General features: G+C 48.7%; 1 protein-coding gene across 1 annotated transcript in view; it reads left to right on the top strand.

Moving 5' to 3' along the window:
• The window catches only part of LOC136619841 (extracellular serine/threonine protein kinase FAM20C-like), a 68,986-nt gene that overhangs the window by 20,202 nt on the left and 30,809 nt on the right, over positions 1–17,975 (top strand). Inside the window, exons 3-4 of the mRNA XM_066594579.1 lie at positions 15,490–15,568; positions 16,117–16,209. Of these exons, the coding sequence (XP_066450676.1) occupies positions 15,490–15,568; positions 16,117–16,209 (172 nt within the window). The remainder of the gene's footprint in view (positions 1–15,489; positions 15,569–16,116; positions 16,210–17,975) is intronic.

Genomic DNA, 17,975 nt, shown 5'->3' with positions numbered 1-17,975 from the left:
ACGTGCCATGCCTGGCCCACGTCTTTAATTTGGTGGTTCAGCGCTTTCTGAAAAGCTACCCACGCTTGTCAGACCTGCTCGTAAAGGCGCGCCGGCTCTGCGCACATTTCCGCAAGTCCCACACGGACGCTGCCACCCTGCGCACCCTGCAACATCACTTTAAGCTGCCAGTGCACCGACTGCTGTGCGACGTGCCCACACGGTGGAACTCTACGCTCCACATGTTGGCCAGGCTCTATGAACAGCGTAGAGCTATAGTCGAATACCAACTCCAACATGGGCGGCGCAGTGGGAGTCAGCCTCCTCAATTCCTTTCAGAAGAGTGGGCCTGGTTGGCAGACATCTGCCATGTCCTTGGTAATTTTGAGGAGTCTACCCAGGTGGTGAGCGGCGATGCTACAATCATTAGCGTCACCATTCCTCTGCTATGCATCTTGAGAAATTCCCTGCAAACCATAAAGGCAGCTGCTTTGCGCTCGGAAACGGGGGCGGGGGAAGACAGTATGCCGCTGGATAGTCAGGGCACCCTCCTGTCTATTTCTCAGCGCGTACAGGAGGAGGAGGAGGAGCATGAGGAGGATGAGGAGGAGGGGGAAGAGACAGCTTGGGCCGCTGCTGACGGTACACCGGCTGATTGCCTGTCATCCTTTCAGCGTGTATGGCCTGAGGAGGAGGAGGAGGAGGAGGAGGATCCTGAAAGTGATCTTCCTAGTGAAGACAGCCATGTGTTGCGTACAGGTACCCTGGCACACATGGCTGACTTCATGTTAGGATGCCTTTCTCGTGACCCTCGCGTTGCACGCATTCTGGCCACTACGGATTACTGGGTGTACACACTGCTCGATCCACGGTATAAGGAGAACCTGCCCACTCTGATTCCCGAAGAGGAAAGGGGTTCGAGAGTGTTGCTATACCACAGGACCCTTGCGGACAAGCTGATGGTAAAATTCCCAGCCGACAGCGCTAGTGGCAGAAGGCGCAGTTCCGAGGGCCATGTTGCAGGGGATGTGCGTAGATCGAGCAGCATGTACATCCCAGGCAGTGCAACAGTCTTTAAGGGCCTGGCCAGCTTTATGGCTCCCCACCAAGACTGTGTCACCGCTCCCCAGTCACGGCTGAGTCGGCGGGAGCACTGCAAAAGGATGGTGAGGGAGTACGTAGCGGATCGCACGACCATCCTTGGTGACGCCTCTGCCCCCTACAACTACTGGGTGTCGAAGCTGGACACGTGGCCTGAACTAGCCCTGTATGCCCTTGAGGTGCTTGCTTGTCCTGCGGCTAGCGTGTTGTCGGAGAGGGTGTTTAGTGCGGCTGGGGGAATCATCACAGATAAGCGTAGCCGCTTGTCAACCGACAGTGCCGACAGGCTAACACTCATCAAGATGAACAAAGGCTGGATTTCCCCAGACTTCTGTTCTCCACCAGCGGACAGCAGCGATACGTAAGCAATACGTAGGCTGCACCCGCGGATGGAAGCTACGTTCTCTCTCACCATCCAAAACGGGGACATTTCTGCTTCATCAATCTGTGTCTAATATTCCTCCTCCTCCTCCTCCTGCTCCTCCTCCTGAAACCTCACGTAATCACGCTGAACGGGCAATTTTTCTTAGGGCCACAAGGCTCACTCAAATAATTTTTCAGAACAATTTTTATAAGTTTCAATGCGCTTAAAAGCATTGGAACTTTAACTTGAACCAATTTTTCGTTACACTGGGCTGCCTCCAGGCCTAGTTACCACTTAAGCCACATTAACCAAAGCGATTAATGGGTTTCACCTGCCCTCTTGGCTGGCCATGGCCAATTTTTGGGATGTACATTAGTACTGTTGATACAGCAATTTTTGTGGGCCCTCGCCTACAGTGTAATCAAATTAATTTTTAGCCCACCTGCATTACAGCTGACGTTACCTCAGCTGTGTTGGGCAATGCAATGGGATATTTCTATGTACCGCCGGTGGCTTCCTGGCACCCACCCAGGCAGTGGGTCCACAGGGAGTTAAACCTACATGTGTCCACTTGTAAAGAACCCCAGTCTGACTGGGGCATGCAGTGTGGGCCGAAGCCCACCTGCATTAAGCACGACATTACTACCTCAGCTGTGTTGGGCAATGCAATGGGATATTTTTGTGTACCGCCGGTGGGTTCCAGGGAGCCACCCATGCTGTAGGTGCACACTGAGTTTTTAATACATCTGTACACTTCTAAAGAACCCGTCTGACTGGGGCATGCAGTGTGGGCCGAAGCCCACCTGTATTACGCACGACATTACTACCTCAGCTGTGTTGGGCAATGCAATGGGATATTTCTATGTACCGCCGGTGGCTTCCTGGCACCCACCCAGGCAGTGGGTCCACAGGGAGTTAAACCTACATGTGTCCACTTGTAAAGAACCCCAGTCTGACTGGGGCATGCAGTGTGGGCCGAAGCCCACCTGCATTAAGCACGACATTACTACCTCAGCTGTGTTGGGCAATGCAATGGGATATTTTTGTGTACCGCCGGTGGGTTCCAGGGAGCCACCCATGCTGTAGGTGCACACTGAGTTTTTAATACATCTGTACACTTCTAAAGAACCCGTCTGACTGGGGCATGCAGTGTGGGCCGAAGCCCACCTGTATTACGCACGACATTACTACCTCAGCTGTGTTGGGCAATGCAATGGGATATTTCTATGTACCGCCGGTGGCTTCCTGGCACCCACCCAGGCAGTGGGTCCACAGGGAGTTAAACCTACATGTGTCCACTTGTAAAGAACCCCAGTCTGACTGGGGCATGCAGTGTGGGCCGAAGCCCACCTGCATTAAGCACGACATTACTACCTCAGCTGTGTTGGGCAATGCAATGGGATATTTCTATGTACCGCCGGTGGCTTCCTGGCACCCACCCAGGCAGTGGGTCCACAGGGAGTTAAACCTACATGTGTCCACTTGTAAAGAACCCAAGTCTGACTGGGGCATGCAGCGTGGGCCGAAACCCACCTGCATTAACCCTTTCCAGTCCACTGTGTGACCTGTGAAGACATTAGGGTTTAAGGCTGTACAGCTCCGTTGTTGGTAGACGTCCGTCGGGGTTCTCTTACTGTATATTGCCAGCCTCTCTGCTGTCGGAGCCTATCCTACGTGTCAGCTCATGCAGTACTGGCTTTAGCCAGCATATAGCGCCGTTGTATAACAGCAGAAAAAGAGTAAGCCCCCTAGGAAAACCATATACAAATTGGATTGGAAAGGGTTAAGCACAACATTACTACCTCAGCTGTGTTGGGCAATGCAATGGGATATTTCTATGTACCGCCGGTGGCTTCCTGGCACCCACCCATGCTGTAGGTGCACACGGAGTTTTTACTACATCTGTACACTTATAAAGAACCCCAGTCAGACTGGGGCATGCAGTGTGGGCCGAAGCCCACCTGCATTAAGCACGACATTACTACCTCAGCTGTGTTGGGCAATGCAATGGGATATTTCTGTGTACCGCCGGTGGGTTCCAGGGAGCCACCCATGCTGTGGGTCGACAGGGACTTCACAATAGGGAGTTGTACCTGCCTGTGTCTATGAATTAAAAAGCCCGGTCTGACTGGGGCATGCAGACACCTTGACAGAATGAATAGTGTGTATCACATAGGTTCCCCATTGCTATGCCCACGTGTGCAGCTCCTGATGGAGGTGGCACAGGAGGGGATTTCTCATTGCTTCTGTACAGCATTGTGGGCTATCGCTCCGCCACTTTTAAAGAGGGTCGCTGCCTAGCCGTGCCAACCTCTGCAGTGTGTGCCTGCGGTCCCTCGTCATGGCAGACGCAATTCTAAATAGACATGAGCGTGGTGTGGCATGAGGGCAGCTGAAGGCTGCGCAGGGACACTTTGGTGTGCGCTGTGGGGGGGAGGGGGGGCGGTTGGGCAGCATGTAACCCAGGAGAAGTGTCAGTGGAGTGTCATGCAGGCAGTGATTGTGCTTTGTTGGAGGTAGTGTGGTGCTTAGCAAAGGTATGCCATGCTAATGAGGGCTTTTCAGAAGTAAAAGTTGTTGGGAGGGGGGGGGGGCCCACTCTTGCCGGTATTGTGGCTTAATAGTGGGACCTGTGAACTTGAGATGCAGCCCAACATGTAGCCCCTCGCCTGCCCTATCCGTCACTGTGTCATTCCCATCACTTTCCTGAATTGCCCAGATTTTCACACATGAAAACCTTAGCGAGCATCGGCGAAATACAAAAATGTTCTGGTCGCCCATTGACTTCAATGGGGTTCGTTGTTCGAAACGAACCCTCGAGCATCACGGGAAGTTCGTTACGAATAACGAACACCCGAACATTTTGGTGTTCGCTCATCTCTAGTTCTTAGTAGAAATGAGCGAGCACCAAAATGCTCGGGTGCTCGTTACTCGAGACGAACTTTTCGCGATACTCGAGGGTTCATTTCGAGTAACGAACCCCATTGAAGGCAATGGGCGACCCGAGCATTTTTGTATATCGCCGATGCTCGCTAAGGTTTTCATTTGTGAAAATCTGGGCAATTCAAGAAAGTGATGGGAACGACACAGAAACGGATAGGGCAGGCGAGGGGCTACATGTTGGGCTGCATCTCAAGTTCCCAGGTCCCACTATTAAGCCACAATAGCGGCAAGAGTGGGCCCCCCCCTCCTCCCAACAATTTTTACTTCTGAAAAACCCTCATTAGCAAGGCATACCTTAGCTAAGCACCACACTACCTTCAACAAAGCACAATCACTGCCTGCATGACACCCTGCTGCCACTTCCCCTGGGTAACATGTTGCCCAACCCCCCCGCACGACCCAGTGTCCACAGCGCACACCAAAGTGTCCCTGCGCAGCCTTGAGCTGCACTCATGCCACACGTTGGCCTCATAGCCACACCACCCTCATGTCTATTTATAAGTGCGTCTGCCATGAGGAGGAACCGCAGGCACACACTGCAGAGGGTTGGTACGGCCAGGCAGCGACCCTCTTTAAGAGGGGCAGGGCAATAGCCCACAATGCTGTACAGAAGCAATGAGAAATCCAATCCTGTGCCACCTCCATCAGGAGCTGCACACGTGGGCATAGCAATGGGGAACCCATGTGCCACACACTATTCATTCTGTCAAGGTGTCTGCATGCCCCAGTCAGTCCGGGGTTTTTTATAAATAGTCACAGGCAGGTACAACTCCGCAATGGGAATTCCGTGTGCACCCACAGCATGGGTGGCTCCCTGGAACCCACCGGCTGTACATAAATGTATCCCATTGCAGTGCCCTGGACAGCAGAGCTAACGTCAGATTAAATGCAGGTGGGCTTCGGCCCACACTGCAGGCCCCAGTCACACTGGGGTTTTTTATAAGTAGACACAGGCAGGTACAACTCCCTATGGTGAAGTCCCTGTGGACCCACAGCATGGGTGGCTCCCTGGAACCCACCGGCGGTACATAAATAAATCCCATTGCAGTGCCCAGCACAGCTGAGGTAACATCAGGTTTAATGCAGGTGGGCTTCGGCCCACACTGCATGCCCCAGTCAGACTGGGGTTCTTTAGAAGTGGACACATGCAGTTACAACTCCGTGTGGACCGACAGCATCGGGGGGTCCCAGGAAGCCACCGGCGGTACATAAATATATCCCATTGCATTGCCCATCACAGCTGAGGTAACGTCCGATTAAATGCAGGTGGTCTTCGGCCCACACTGCATGCCCCAGTCTGACCGGGGTTTTTAATACGTAGACACTGGCAGGTACAAATGCCTAATGTGAAGTCCCTGTGGACCCACAGCATGGGTGGGTCCCAGAAAGCCACCGGCGGTACATAAATATATCCCATTGCATTGCCCATCACAGCTGAGGTAACGTCAGGTTTAATGCAGGTGGGCTTCGGCCCACACTGCATGCCCCAGTCAGACTGGGGTTCTTTAGAAGTGGACACATGCAGTTACAACTCCGTGTGGACCGACATCATGGGTGGGTCCCAGGAAGCCACCGGCGGTACATAAATATATCCCATTGCATTGCCCATCACAGCTGAGGTAACGTCCGATTAAATGCAGGTGGTCTTCGGCCCACACTGCATGCCCCAGTCTGACCAGGGTTTTTAATACATAGACACTGGCAGGTACAAATCCCTAATGTGAAGTCCCTGTGGACCCACAGCATGGGTGGCTCCCTGGAACCCACCGGGGGTACATAAATATATCCCATTGCATTGCCCATCACAGCTGAGGTAAAGTCAGGTTTAATGCAGGTGGGCTTCGACCCACACCGCATGCCCCAGTCAGACTGGGGTTCTTTAGAAGTGGACACATGCAGTTACAACTCCGTGTGGACCCACAGCATGGGTGGGTCCCAGGAAGCCATCGGCGGTACATAAATATATCCCATTGCATTGCCCATCACAGCTGAGGTAACGTCCGATTAAATGCAGGGGGTCTTCGGCCCACACTGCATGCCCCAGTCTGACCGGGGTTTTTAATACATAGACACTGGCAGGTACAAATGCCTAATGTGAAGTCCCTGTGGACCCACAGCATGGGTGGCTCCCTGGAACCCACCAGTGGTACATTAATGTATCCCATTGCATTGCCCATCACAGCTGAAGTAACGTCAGGTTTAATGCAGGTGGGCTTCGGCCCACACTGCATGCCCCAGTCAGACTGGGGTTCTTTAGAAGTGGACACATGCAGTTACAACTCCGTGTGGACCGACATCATGGGTGGGTCCCAGGAAGCCACCGGCGGTACATAAATATATCCCATTGCATTGCCCATCACAGCTGAGGTAACGTCCGATTAAATGCAGGTGGTCTTCGGCCCACCTTAACAATAACCGCGTTGGTGGGAATGTGGTGGCGACTGCGGACCTAGTGGCGCGGTTTTATTTAGTTGGTTTTCGGAATGTGGCCAGGATTAAGTGGACCGTGGCGGGGGGATGGTGGGGGGGCTCTCTTGTTATGTCGGTAAAGGTGAAATTCTTGGACTGCCACCTGACGGACCAATGCAAAGGTATTTGCCAAGAATGTTTTCATTGTTGGAGGAGGAGGGGGATGTTTTTGAGGCACTACGTGTCCGTGGTTATATGCACCTTAACAGTAACCGCGTTGGTGGGAAATGGCCTCGCCACCATCATGTCTTTGGAAAGCCTCCGTTTCCACACCCCAGTGACATAGCATTAGCAGCGGTATAGGTAGAGCGCAGAATTAGTAACATTTCAGCGGTAGCATTAGGGACAGGCCCCAGTAACATATCACTAGCAGCATTATAGTGGGAGCACAGTATTAGTTCCATTTCAGTAGTAGTAGCAGTCCAGACAGGCCCCAGTAACAATTCCGAAGCAGCAGTATAGGGGGAGCACAGTATTACTTCCATTTCAGTAGTAGTAGCAGTCAAGACAGGCCACAGTAACATTCCCGTTGCAGCAGTTTAGGGAGATAACAGTCTCTTTCACATTTCAGTAGTTGCAGTATAGACAAGGCCCCAGTTACATTTATGTTTATGTAGCAAAAGTGTAGGCCAACCCCACACACCTTGCTGTACCATGAGTGCAGGCGAAGCCCATAAAAATTCCTAGGATTACACTATAGGCCAGGGCCAAAAAAAATTGGTGTATCAACAGTACTAATGTACCTCAAAAAAATTGCCCATGCCCAACCAAGAGGGCAGGTGAAACTCATTAATCGCTTTGGTTAATGTGGCTTAATTTGTAACTAGGCCTGTAGGCAGCCCAGTTAAAATAAAAATTGGTTCAGGTGCAAGTTTCAACGCTTTAATGAGAATTGAAACGTATAAACATTGTTTACTAAAGTAATATGACTGAGCCTTGTGGGCCTAAGAAAAATTGCCCGTTCGGCGTGATTACGTGAGGTTTCAGGAGGAGGAGCAGGAGGAGGAGGATGAATATAATACACAGATTGATGAAGCTAAAAGGTCCCCATTTTTAATGGTGATAGAGAACGATGCTTCCATCCGCGGGTGCAGCCTACGTATTGTTTAGGTACCGCTGCTGTCTGCTGGTGGAGAAGAGAAGTCTGGGGAAATCCAGGCTTTGTTCATCTTTATGAGTGTTAGCCTGTCGGCACTGTCGGTTGACAGGCGGGTACGCTTATCCGTGATGATTCCCCCAGCCGCACTAAACACCCTCTCTGACAAGACGCTACCCGCAGGACAAGCAAGCACCTCCAGGGTATACAGCACGAGTTCAGGCCACGTGTCCAGCTTCGACACCCAGTAGTTGTAAGGGGCAGAGGTGTCACGGAGGACGGTCGTGCGATCAGCTACGAACTCCATCACCATCTTTTCACAGTGCTCCCGCCGACTCAGCCTTGACTGGGGAGCGGTGACACAGTCTTGCTGGGGAGCCAGAAAGCTGGCAAAGGCCTTGGAGAGTGTTCCCCTGCCTGCGCTGTACATGCTGCCTGATCTCCGCGCCTCCCCTGCTACCTGGCCCTCGGAACTGCACCTTCTGTCACTAGCGCTGTCGGATGGGAATTTTACCATCAAATTTGTCGGCCAGGGTCCTGTGGTATAGCATCACTCTCGAACCCCTTTCCTCTTCGGGTATGAGAGTGGAAAGGTTCTCCTTATACCGTGGGTCGAGCAGTGTGTACACCCAGTAATCCGTAGTGGCCAGAATGCGTGTAACGCGAGGGTCACGAGAAAGGCATCCTAACATGAAGTCAGCCATGTGTGCCAGGGTACCTGTACGCAACACATGGCTGTCCGCACTAGGAAGATCACTTTCAGGATCCTCCTCCTCCTCCTCCTCAGGCCATACACGCTGAAAGGATGACAGGCAAGCAGCATGGGTACCCTCAGCAGTGGGCCAAGCTGTCTCTTCCCCCTCCTCCTCATGCTCCTCCCCCTCCTCCTCCTCCTCAACGTGCTGCGATATAGACAGGAGGGTGCTCTGACTATCCAGCGACATACTGTCTTCCCCCGCCTCTGTTTCCGAGCGCAAAGTGTCTGCCTTTATGCTTTGCAGGGAACTTCTCAAGAGGCATAGCAGAGGAATGGTGACGCTAATGATTGCAGCATCGCCGCTCACCATCTGGGTAGACTCCTCAAAGTTTCCAAGGACCTGGCAGATGTCTGCCAACCACTCTTCTGTAAAGAATTGAGGAGGCTGACTCTCACTACGCCGCCCATGTTGGAGTTGGTATTCCACTATAGCTCTACGCTGCTCATAGAGCCTGGCCAACATGTGGAGCGTAGAGTTCCACCGTGTGGGCACGTCGCACGGCAGTCGGTGCACTGGCAGATTAAACCGATGTTGCAGGGTCCGCAGGGTGGCAGCGTCCATCTTGGACTTGCGGAAATGTGCGCTGAGCCGGCGCACCTTTCCGAGCAGGTCTGACAAGCGTGGGTAGCTTTTCAAAAAGCGTTGAACCACCAAATTAAAGACGTGGGCCAGGCATGGCACGTGCGTGAGGCTGCCGAGCTGCAGAGCCGCCACCAGGTTACGGCCGTTGTCACACACGACCATGCCCGGTTGGAGGCTCAGTGGCGCAAGCCAGCGGTCGGTCTGCTCTGTCAGACCCTGCAGCAGTTCGTGGGCCATGTGCCTCTTCTCTCCTAAGCGGAGTAGTTTCAGCACGGCCTGCTGGCACTTGCCCACCGCTGTGCTGCCACCCCGCGCGACACCGACTGGTGGCGACGTGCTGCTGCTGACACATCTTGATTGCGAGACAGAGGTTGCGTAGGAGGAGGAGGAGGAGGGTGGTTTAGTGGAGGAAGCATACACCGCCGCAGATACCAGCACCGAGCTGGGGCCCGCAATTCTGGGGGTGGGTAGGACGTGAGCGGTCCCAGGCTCTGACTCGGTCCCAGCCTCCACTAAATTCACCCAATGTGCCGTCAGGGAGATATAGTGGCCCTGCCCGCCTGTGCTTGTCCACGTGTCCGTTATTAAGTGGACCTTGGCAGTAACCGCGTTGGTGAGGGCGCGTACAATGTTGCGGGAGACGTGGTCGTGCAGGGCTGGGACGGCACATCGGGAAAAGTAGTGGCGACTGGGAACCGAGTAGCGTGGGGCCGCCGCCGCCATCATGTTTTTGAAAGCCTCCGTTTCCACAAGCCTATACGGCAGCATCTCCAGGCTGATCAATTTGGCTATGTGCATGTTTAACGCTTGAGCGTGCGGGTGCGTGGCGGCGTACTTGCGCTTGTGCTCAAACAGTTGCACTAGCGACGGCTGGACGCTGCGATGAGAGACATTGCTGGATGGGACCGAGGACAGCGGAGGTGAGGGTGTGGGTGCAGGCCGGGAGACGGTCGTGCCTGCGTTCTGAGAGGGGGGTTGGATCAGTGGCAGTGGTGCAAACCGGCGGCGGTGAACGGCCTTCGTCCCACCTTGTGGGGTGCTTGGCCATCATATGCCTGCGCATGCTGGTGGTGGTGAGGCTGGTTGTGGTGGCTCCCCGACTGATCTTGGCGCGACAAACCTTGCACACCACAGTTCGTCGGTCGTCTGCACTCTCAGTGAAAAACTGCCAGACCTTTGAGCACCTCGGCCTCTGCAGGGTGGCATGGCGCGAGGGGGCGCTTTGGGAAATAGTTGGTGGATTATTTGGTCTGGCCCTGCCTCTACCCCTGGCCACCGCACTGCCTCTTTAAACCTGCCCTGCTGCTGCACTTGCCTCCCCCTCTGAAGACCTGTCCTCAGTAGGCTTAGCAAACCAGGTGGGGTCAGTCACCTCATCGTCCAGCTGCTCTTCCTCCGAATCCTCTGTGCGCTCCTCCCTCGGACTTACTGCAATTACTACTACCTGAGTGATAGACAACTGTGTCTCATCGTCATCGTCCTCCTCACCCACTGAAAGCTCTTGAGACAGTTGCCGGAAGTCCCCAGCCTCATCCACCCGACCCCGGGAACTTTCCAAAGGTTGGGCATCGGTCACAACAAACTCTTCCGGTGGGAGACAAACAATTGCTGCCCATTCTGGGCAGGGGCCCGAGAACAGTTCCTGGGGGTCTGCCTGCTCCTCAGAATGTGTCATTGTAATGGAGTGAGGAGGCTGGGAGGAAGGAGGAGCAGCAGCCAGAGGATTCAGAGTTGCAGCAGTGGACGGCATAGAAGTCTGGGTGGTCGATAGATTGCTGGATGCACTTTCTGCCATTCACGACAGGACCTGCTCACACTGCTCATTTTCTAATAAAGGTCTACCGCGTGGACCCATTAATTGTGAGATGAATCTGGGGACCCTTGAAACTTGCCTCTCTCCTAATCCCGCAGCAGTCGGCTGCGATACACCTGGATTAGGAGCTCGGCCTGTGCCCACACCCTGACTTGGGCCTCCGCGTCCTCGCCCGCGTCCACGTCCTCTAGGCCTACCCCTCAGCATGGTGTATTACGAGGACAGCAGAAACAGAACGCTGTAATTAAATGTGCCGCTTATTGGCCTGTGGTTGGAGGCTGACTTTGCTTACGGAACGCACAGCAAAGCCAGGAAACAATTTTGCGCACGCCTGTAGTGAGACGTAGGTGCGTAGGACTGAGCTAGTGGAATTCACAGCGCAGAAGCAGTAAAGTCGCCAAAGGGCAGTGGTACGCCTTAAGTATTTGGCTTCCCTTTTTTTAAATGGTGAGCTGAAACAGCAGACAGATACTGTATGCAGCGTATATTATCTTTACTGTTTCCCTCTGGCGCTACCACAGCGGTGATGTAACGGAGACAGCAGAGCCAGGAAACAATTTTGCGCACGCCTGTAGTGAGACGTAGGTGCGTATCACTCAGCTAGTGGAATTCACAGCGCAGAAGCAGTCAAGTCGCCAAAGGGCAGTGGTACGCCTTAAGTATTTGGCTTCCTTTTTTTTAAATGGTGAGCTGAAACAGCAGACAGATACTGTATGCAGCGTATATTATCTTTACTGTTTCCCTCTGGCGCTATCACGGCGGTGATGTAACGGGCACAGCAGAGCCAGGAAACAATTTTGCGCAAGCCTGCTGTAACGCTTAGCTGTGTATTAATTAGGACTACTACCCCCAGCAGACACGCAGTACACTGAAGACGGTCACAGGCAGCCCAAATATAGTATTTTTCAGTATATCTCTTTCACCTTTCCCTCTTTCCCTGCCTCACCAGTACTGCCCCTATACTCTGTACAATGACTGCAGACTGAGGACGCAATGGTCTGCACGCTCGCTATACAAAAAAAAAATTGTGCAACACTGCTAAAAGCAGCCTCAACAGTACTGCACACGGTAACATGTGGCCCTAAGAAGGACCGTTGGGGTTCTTCAAGCCTAAAATAACACCTAACACTCTCCCTATAGCAGCAGCAGCATCAGCAGCACTTTCCCTGATCTCTGTCAGAATGCATGTGTGGCGAGCCGCGGGCGGGGCAGATTTTAATACTCGGGTGACACCTGATCTCCCCAGCCACTCACTGCAGGGGGGTGGTATAGGGCTGGAACGTCACAGGAGGAAGTTGTAATGCCTTCCATGTCTTTCTATTGGCCAGAAAAGCGCGCTAATGTCTCAGAGATGAAAGTGAAAGTAACTCGAACATCGCGTGGTGCTCGCCTCGAGTAACGAGCATCTCGAACACCCTAATACTCGAACAGGTATCAAGCTCGGACGAGTATGCTTGCTCATCTCTAGTTCTTAGCTTGGATGAATAATGAAGCCAGTATATAAAAAATCAATGATACTTTATTTTAAGACCAGCGACTGTAACATGTTTTAAGGTTCTGATATCCTCAGCCTAAGGAAATTCTAGCTGGCCATGTGGCTTGTAATTACCTTCTTTATGGGACCAAGATGTCTTATGTTCACCCAGATTAAGTGGTCTGTGAACCTCAAAGTGCATTACATGGTTTTAAAATAAAGTATCATTGGTTTTTATACACCTTTGACTTGATATTCATCCAAGTTAACAACGAACAACAGGTCACACCAAAGTCTTAGCTGATTTTAGCTTTTCTTCATCAATGCTGAAATTGAACATGTGAGTGTCAGAAGTGGACCATGCAGCAATGGAAGCAGGCGACTTGGTCTGATGAACCACTTTTTCTTTTATGTCATATGGATGGTCAGGTATATGAGCCTGGCTAATCTGAAAAAGAGATGGCCTTAGAATGTACTATGGAAAGAAGGCATATAGAGGCAGTATGATGCTCTGGGCAATGCTACTGGGAAATATTGGCTTCTGATGGATGCTTTCACATGTACCACCTACATAAATATTGCTGCACCCTTTCATGGCAACAGTATAAACTTCTTAAAGATTGCTTTAAGGAACATGACAAAGTGTTCAAGGGGATAACTTGGTCTCCAAATTCCCTAGATCTCATTGAGCATCACGGGATGTACTGGGGAGACAAATCTGATCTCTGAAGTCACCATGTCAAAACGTAAAAAAAAAAAGATTTTTTCCACAAATCCATAGAACAAACTTAGATAAGAAACTGTAATATATTTTATTACAGAAAAAATGCCTCTTTATCCACTAAACAGCTGTTTCCCTCCCCTCGCCTCCTGCACAGATCACTGTCTCTGAAATTACTGATAAAATGTGTGCACAGAATTCCATACACTGAGAGTTCAGGTTACAGCTGTAGCTTATAAAAGTCTATGGGGAGGGTGAGGAGGGAGAAGGAGCTGGGAGACAGTGGCAGATAGACAAACAAATTCTGCTGCAGCTTGATCTCACCTCAGTCCTGAATTCTGCACTATACTGCTCAATACAGCTGTATAATGTCCTCCATGCTGCTACTGCTTTCAAAATATGCTACAGAGAGGTAAGGGAGCAGGATCTCCTCTGCTTTGAGTGTTGTGTATGGGAGATTTCATAACAGCTAGTTTTCACACATCTTGATGCTGATCTGAGGGTGAACTCATCAGAGCAGCTACCACTGGGACTTGTAGTTGGAGGGAATGCACGATAACAAGCACTGAATGTGCATTATAGCTAGGCATCTTCTACGGAATATGCGCTAACTGACTTGTTGTTAATGTGTTTCCAGCTCATTCGGAAAAATGCCGGTGTTAGAAGGCATTTAGAGTATATCCCTTCTGGTGTAGTACTGATATAGAGGAAATCCGATGGTATTGCCTTGCAGCATTTAGCAGGTGACATGCAGCTCAAGGACTAACATTTGCCATTAATTGTTTGGAGTAAGACATATAGGAATCCATGTTGCCATCTTAATTCTGTATCTTATGAATTGGATTAACTAGTTATGGATCTATAATGGGCAAATATATGAAAACCCATATTGTCATCTTTTATGAACTTGATGTAGAAGACGTGGAACTTCATGAGACATATATTTAGGCAATACGGCTTACAGTCTTACTCTGGCGACCAAAGACTATAAGATGAACTATTACTGATGAAATACTGAGAGTAGATTACTGTTAGTATATAAAATATAGATAGCATGATATGTATATATAGTCTTTGCATCATGCACTTTAGATAGGGGCCATGTAAAAATTGCAGAGTATACAACTGCATATCCATGCCTATTGTCACGTCTTTGCTCGCGTATGCCTGTGCATGTGCAGCGTATTTTATGCGCGCTATTCTGCACCAGCTTTCTGGTTTCTTTCTTTTTTTTTAAATTTCCTAGTCTCCTAGCAACATGCATAAAAAATGCAGCACATATGCAATATATAACTGTTATTTTTTAATGCAACCATAGAGAATAATAGGGCTCTTATGCGCGTAATACGTAGTAAAATAGAACATGCTGCATTCTACTTTATGCACCGAACAAGTGTAATAAAGATTTGCAAGTGTGAGTGGAACAATGAAAATCAATGTACTTTCATTGATGCCATTTAACTCGTATGATGTGTGTGTGTATTGCGAGTGTAATATGTTATGCAAATATGCTTGTGTGAGCCCGGCCTTAGCATTATGTATTGAATTGTAATTGTGTATATTTATTTAAACTAATATTATGAATTGTACTGTATATATGGAAATTGGTAGCGATTAGCGAACTAGCGATATTAATCAGGATATCCCAACATTAACTATTTAAATACTGAATTAATATACATTTAATTTGTTATCTAGGGTTTGAGTGATTTTATATACCTTCTTATTCTTGTTTTTTTTGGTTTTTTTTAAATTAATTATACAACTAGAAATTGAGTCTGCAGAGTAGAAAAACTACTAGTTCATGAAAGCTTATTCTGGAAAGTCATCTTACACTTTAATTAAGCTGTTGCTAATGCCTTAAGTGCAAGATACCATAGGACACCTTCAGACGCCTTATGGAGTTCATGCCTTGACAGGTCAAACGTGTTTCAGCTGCATGAGGGATACCTGCACAATATTAGGCAAGTGGTTTTATGTTATGGCTGATAGATGTATGTTATCAGTACAGACAATCACAGAAAACACTTCCTACTTGAAAACCAAACTGTGTGAACAGCTGCATATGGGAATATCAAGTAATGGACATGAAATACACGTGTGTGAATTAGGTGTTAGAACAAGTTGAAAAACAATAATTGGCCAGATCATTTCCAAGTTTAAACACCTGTTATCACTATTTTTTGTAGTTCAGAAACCAGGTGGAACACAGCTTAAACTTCTCCTGACTTTCCCAAATTATGGACAGGCTCTATTCAAACCTATGAAGTAAGTATTAAACAAAGAGGTATGACAGTAATAATATCAACCAATAGGTTGACCTTTGTCTACAGGTGAATGAATGCTGTAATGTATCAATGGAGACAAATTGTTTAGTCATTTAGACACATGCTTCTATTTTTGCACAAAAAGTTGTTGTTAAGACGATGTATACTTGTGCAAATAGTAAAGGCATTTTCCAGGTAACAAAAGGGAAAAGATCAACTGAGCCCACAAGAATCCCCTTAGGGCTCCTGCACACTTGCGTTTTTCTTGCGTGTTTTTTTCACGCGATATCGCTGTTTTTTTAACGAATGTCAATGGGACTTTCTAATGTTAAAAACGCATCACACAAAAATTTAAAGTCTATGCTTTGCGATTTTTGTGCGATGCGTTTTTAGCATTAGAAAGTCACATACATTGACATTCGAATACAAAAAAATGCAGCGATATCGCGTGAAAATAACGTGCAAGAAAAACACAAGTGTGCAAGAGCCCTAAGGCTTTAAATGCAGGTAATATTTAATTTGTAAACAACTTTATATTTCATTTTGCAGACAGGAGCGTAATCAGGAGACTTCCCCAGATTTCTTTTACTTCTCAGATTTTGAAAGGCACAATGCAGAAATAGCAGCATTCCATCTGGACAGGTAAGCATAATATCAGAGTAATATAAAGTAATAGTAACATCCATGATAGCTATAAGATATAGGGCAACAAAATGCATAATATGTGATTAGTGAAGGTGCTAGGATTGGTCTGTCAGCACTAAGTTTACTTTAAAGCATCCCATTGATAATTCAACCTGTCCTCCATTCTATGACATAGCTGCAGCAACCAGGAAATAAGGAGGAGGGGGGATATGAGACCCCCATTTTCAGGACTGGTGGAGGTTCCAGCGGTTGGACCCCCACCAATCTAGTGGATGGGTGAAAACATAAACGTTTACTAATCAGAATACCCAGTTGCTACTGTCCAGCACTTGTATGCTGCAGCCAATCACTGACAACAACAGTGACCTTCTACAGCCAGTGATTGGATGCAGCAGTCGCATGTCCTGGTCAGCATCAACTAGGAAGGACAAAATGGTTGTGGAACAATTTTAAGTAGTGGGAAAACCCCCTAAAGTGACCCTATAGTTTCAAGACAAGATTTTGTCCTGGGTTCGAAGAGGGAGGGGTTTATTATCTGCAGTTGTTCTCTGCCGTCCCTCTGATCCAGTAGTTCCAGATCCCATCTTCAACGATCCTAGCTAGCTGACACAATCTTCAGACAACCTCGTTCCCACAGTGCATTAGCAGTGTTAGCCCCTTAATGACCATCCCATAGTGTTTTTACATCCTGCCTAAGTGGGCTTTAATCCTCAGGGCCGTAAAAACATGCTTCCCCTGGGGATTAAAGCCCTGCAGGCTGTGGATGTGACAGATCCATGCTGTCAGTTACCAGAGGTAGCCAACATCATGGAGCAGTCATGGGGAGCCACGGGAAGCCCCCCCCAGTCATGTGATTGCCGCTATCCACTGGATACCGGCGATTGCATTACCCCTTCATGACGTGGCTCCTTTTTTTTTCCATTTTCGTTTTTTCATCCCCTCTTTAAAAAATCGTAACTCCTTTATTTATCCATTGATGTCACTGTATGAGAGCTTGTTTTTTGCGGGACGAGTTGTAGTTTTCAATGGTGCTATTTAAGGTACCATATAATGTACCGAAAAACTTTTTTAAAATTCTAAGTGGATTAAATTGAAAAAAAAAACACATCCCGCCATCTTTCAGTGCGCCTTGTTTCTACGGTGCACAAACTGCAACAAAAATGACCTGATAACTTTATTCTACGGGTCAGTACGATTACTACGATACCAAACATGTATAGTTTTTTTTTATACTATACTACTCTTTTTTTTTTTCAAAGACATTTAATTTTTTTCAATTATTTCCTGCCGTCATCTTGTGCGTGCAATAACTTTTTTATTTTTCTGTCGACGTAGTTGAGCCAGGGCTCATTTTTTGCGGGATGTCCTGTAGTTTCCGATAGTACCAATTTGGAATACATACGTCTTTTTGATCGCTTTTAATTGCATTTTTTCTTGGAGACAGGGTGACTAAAAAAGTGCATTTCTGGCGTTCTTTCTTTTTTTTTCGGACAAAGTTCACTGTACGGGGTAAATAATGCATGACTTGGATAGATTGGACTTTTACGGACACGGCGATACCAGATATGTATTTTTATTTTATTATTTAGATTTTTTAATTATAGATATGGCAAAAGGGGGGTGATTTAAACTTTTATTACTTTTTTTTTTTTTTACAACTAAAAAAACTATATTGATCTTTTTTTTTACTTTACATTCAAGTCCCCCTGGGGGACTTCAACATGCGATGCTTTGATCGCTCCTGCAGTATGACGTAATGCTAC

Source organism: Eleutherodactylus coqui, chromosome 3 (genome assembly GCF_035609145.1).
Source record: "Eleutherodactylus coqui strain aEleCoq1 chromosome 3, aEleCoq1.hap1, whole genome shotgun sequence".
In the NCBI taxonomy this organism is placed as follows: domain Eukaryota; kingdom Metazoa; phylum Chordata; class Amphibia; order Anura; family Eleutherodactylidae; genus Eleutherodactylus; species Eleutherodactylus coqui.
This window is presented reverse-complemented; position numbering and strand designations above follow the sequence as displayed.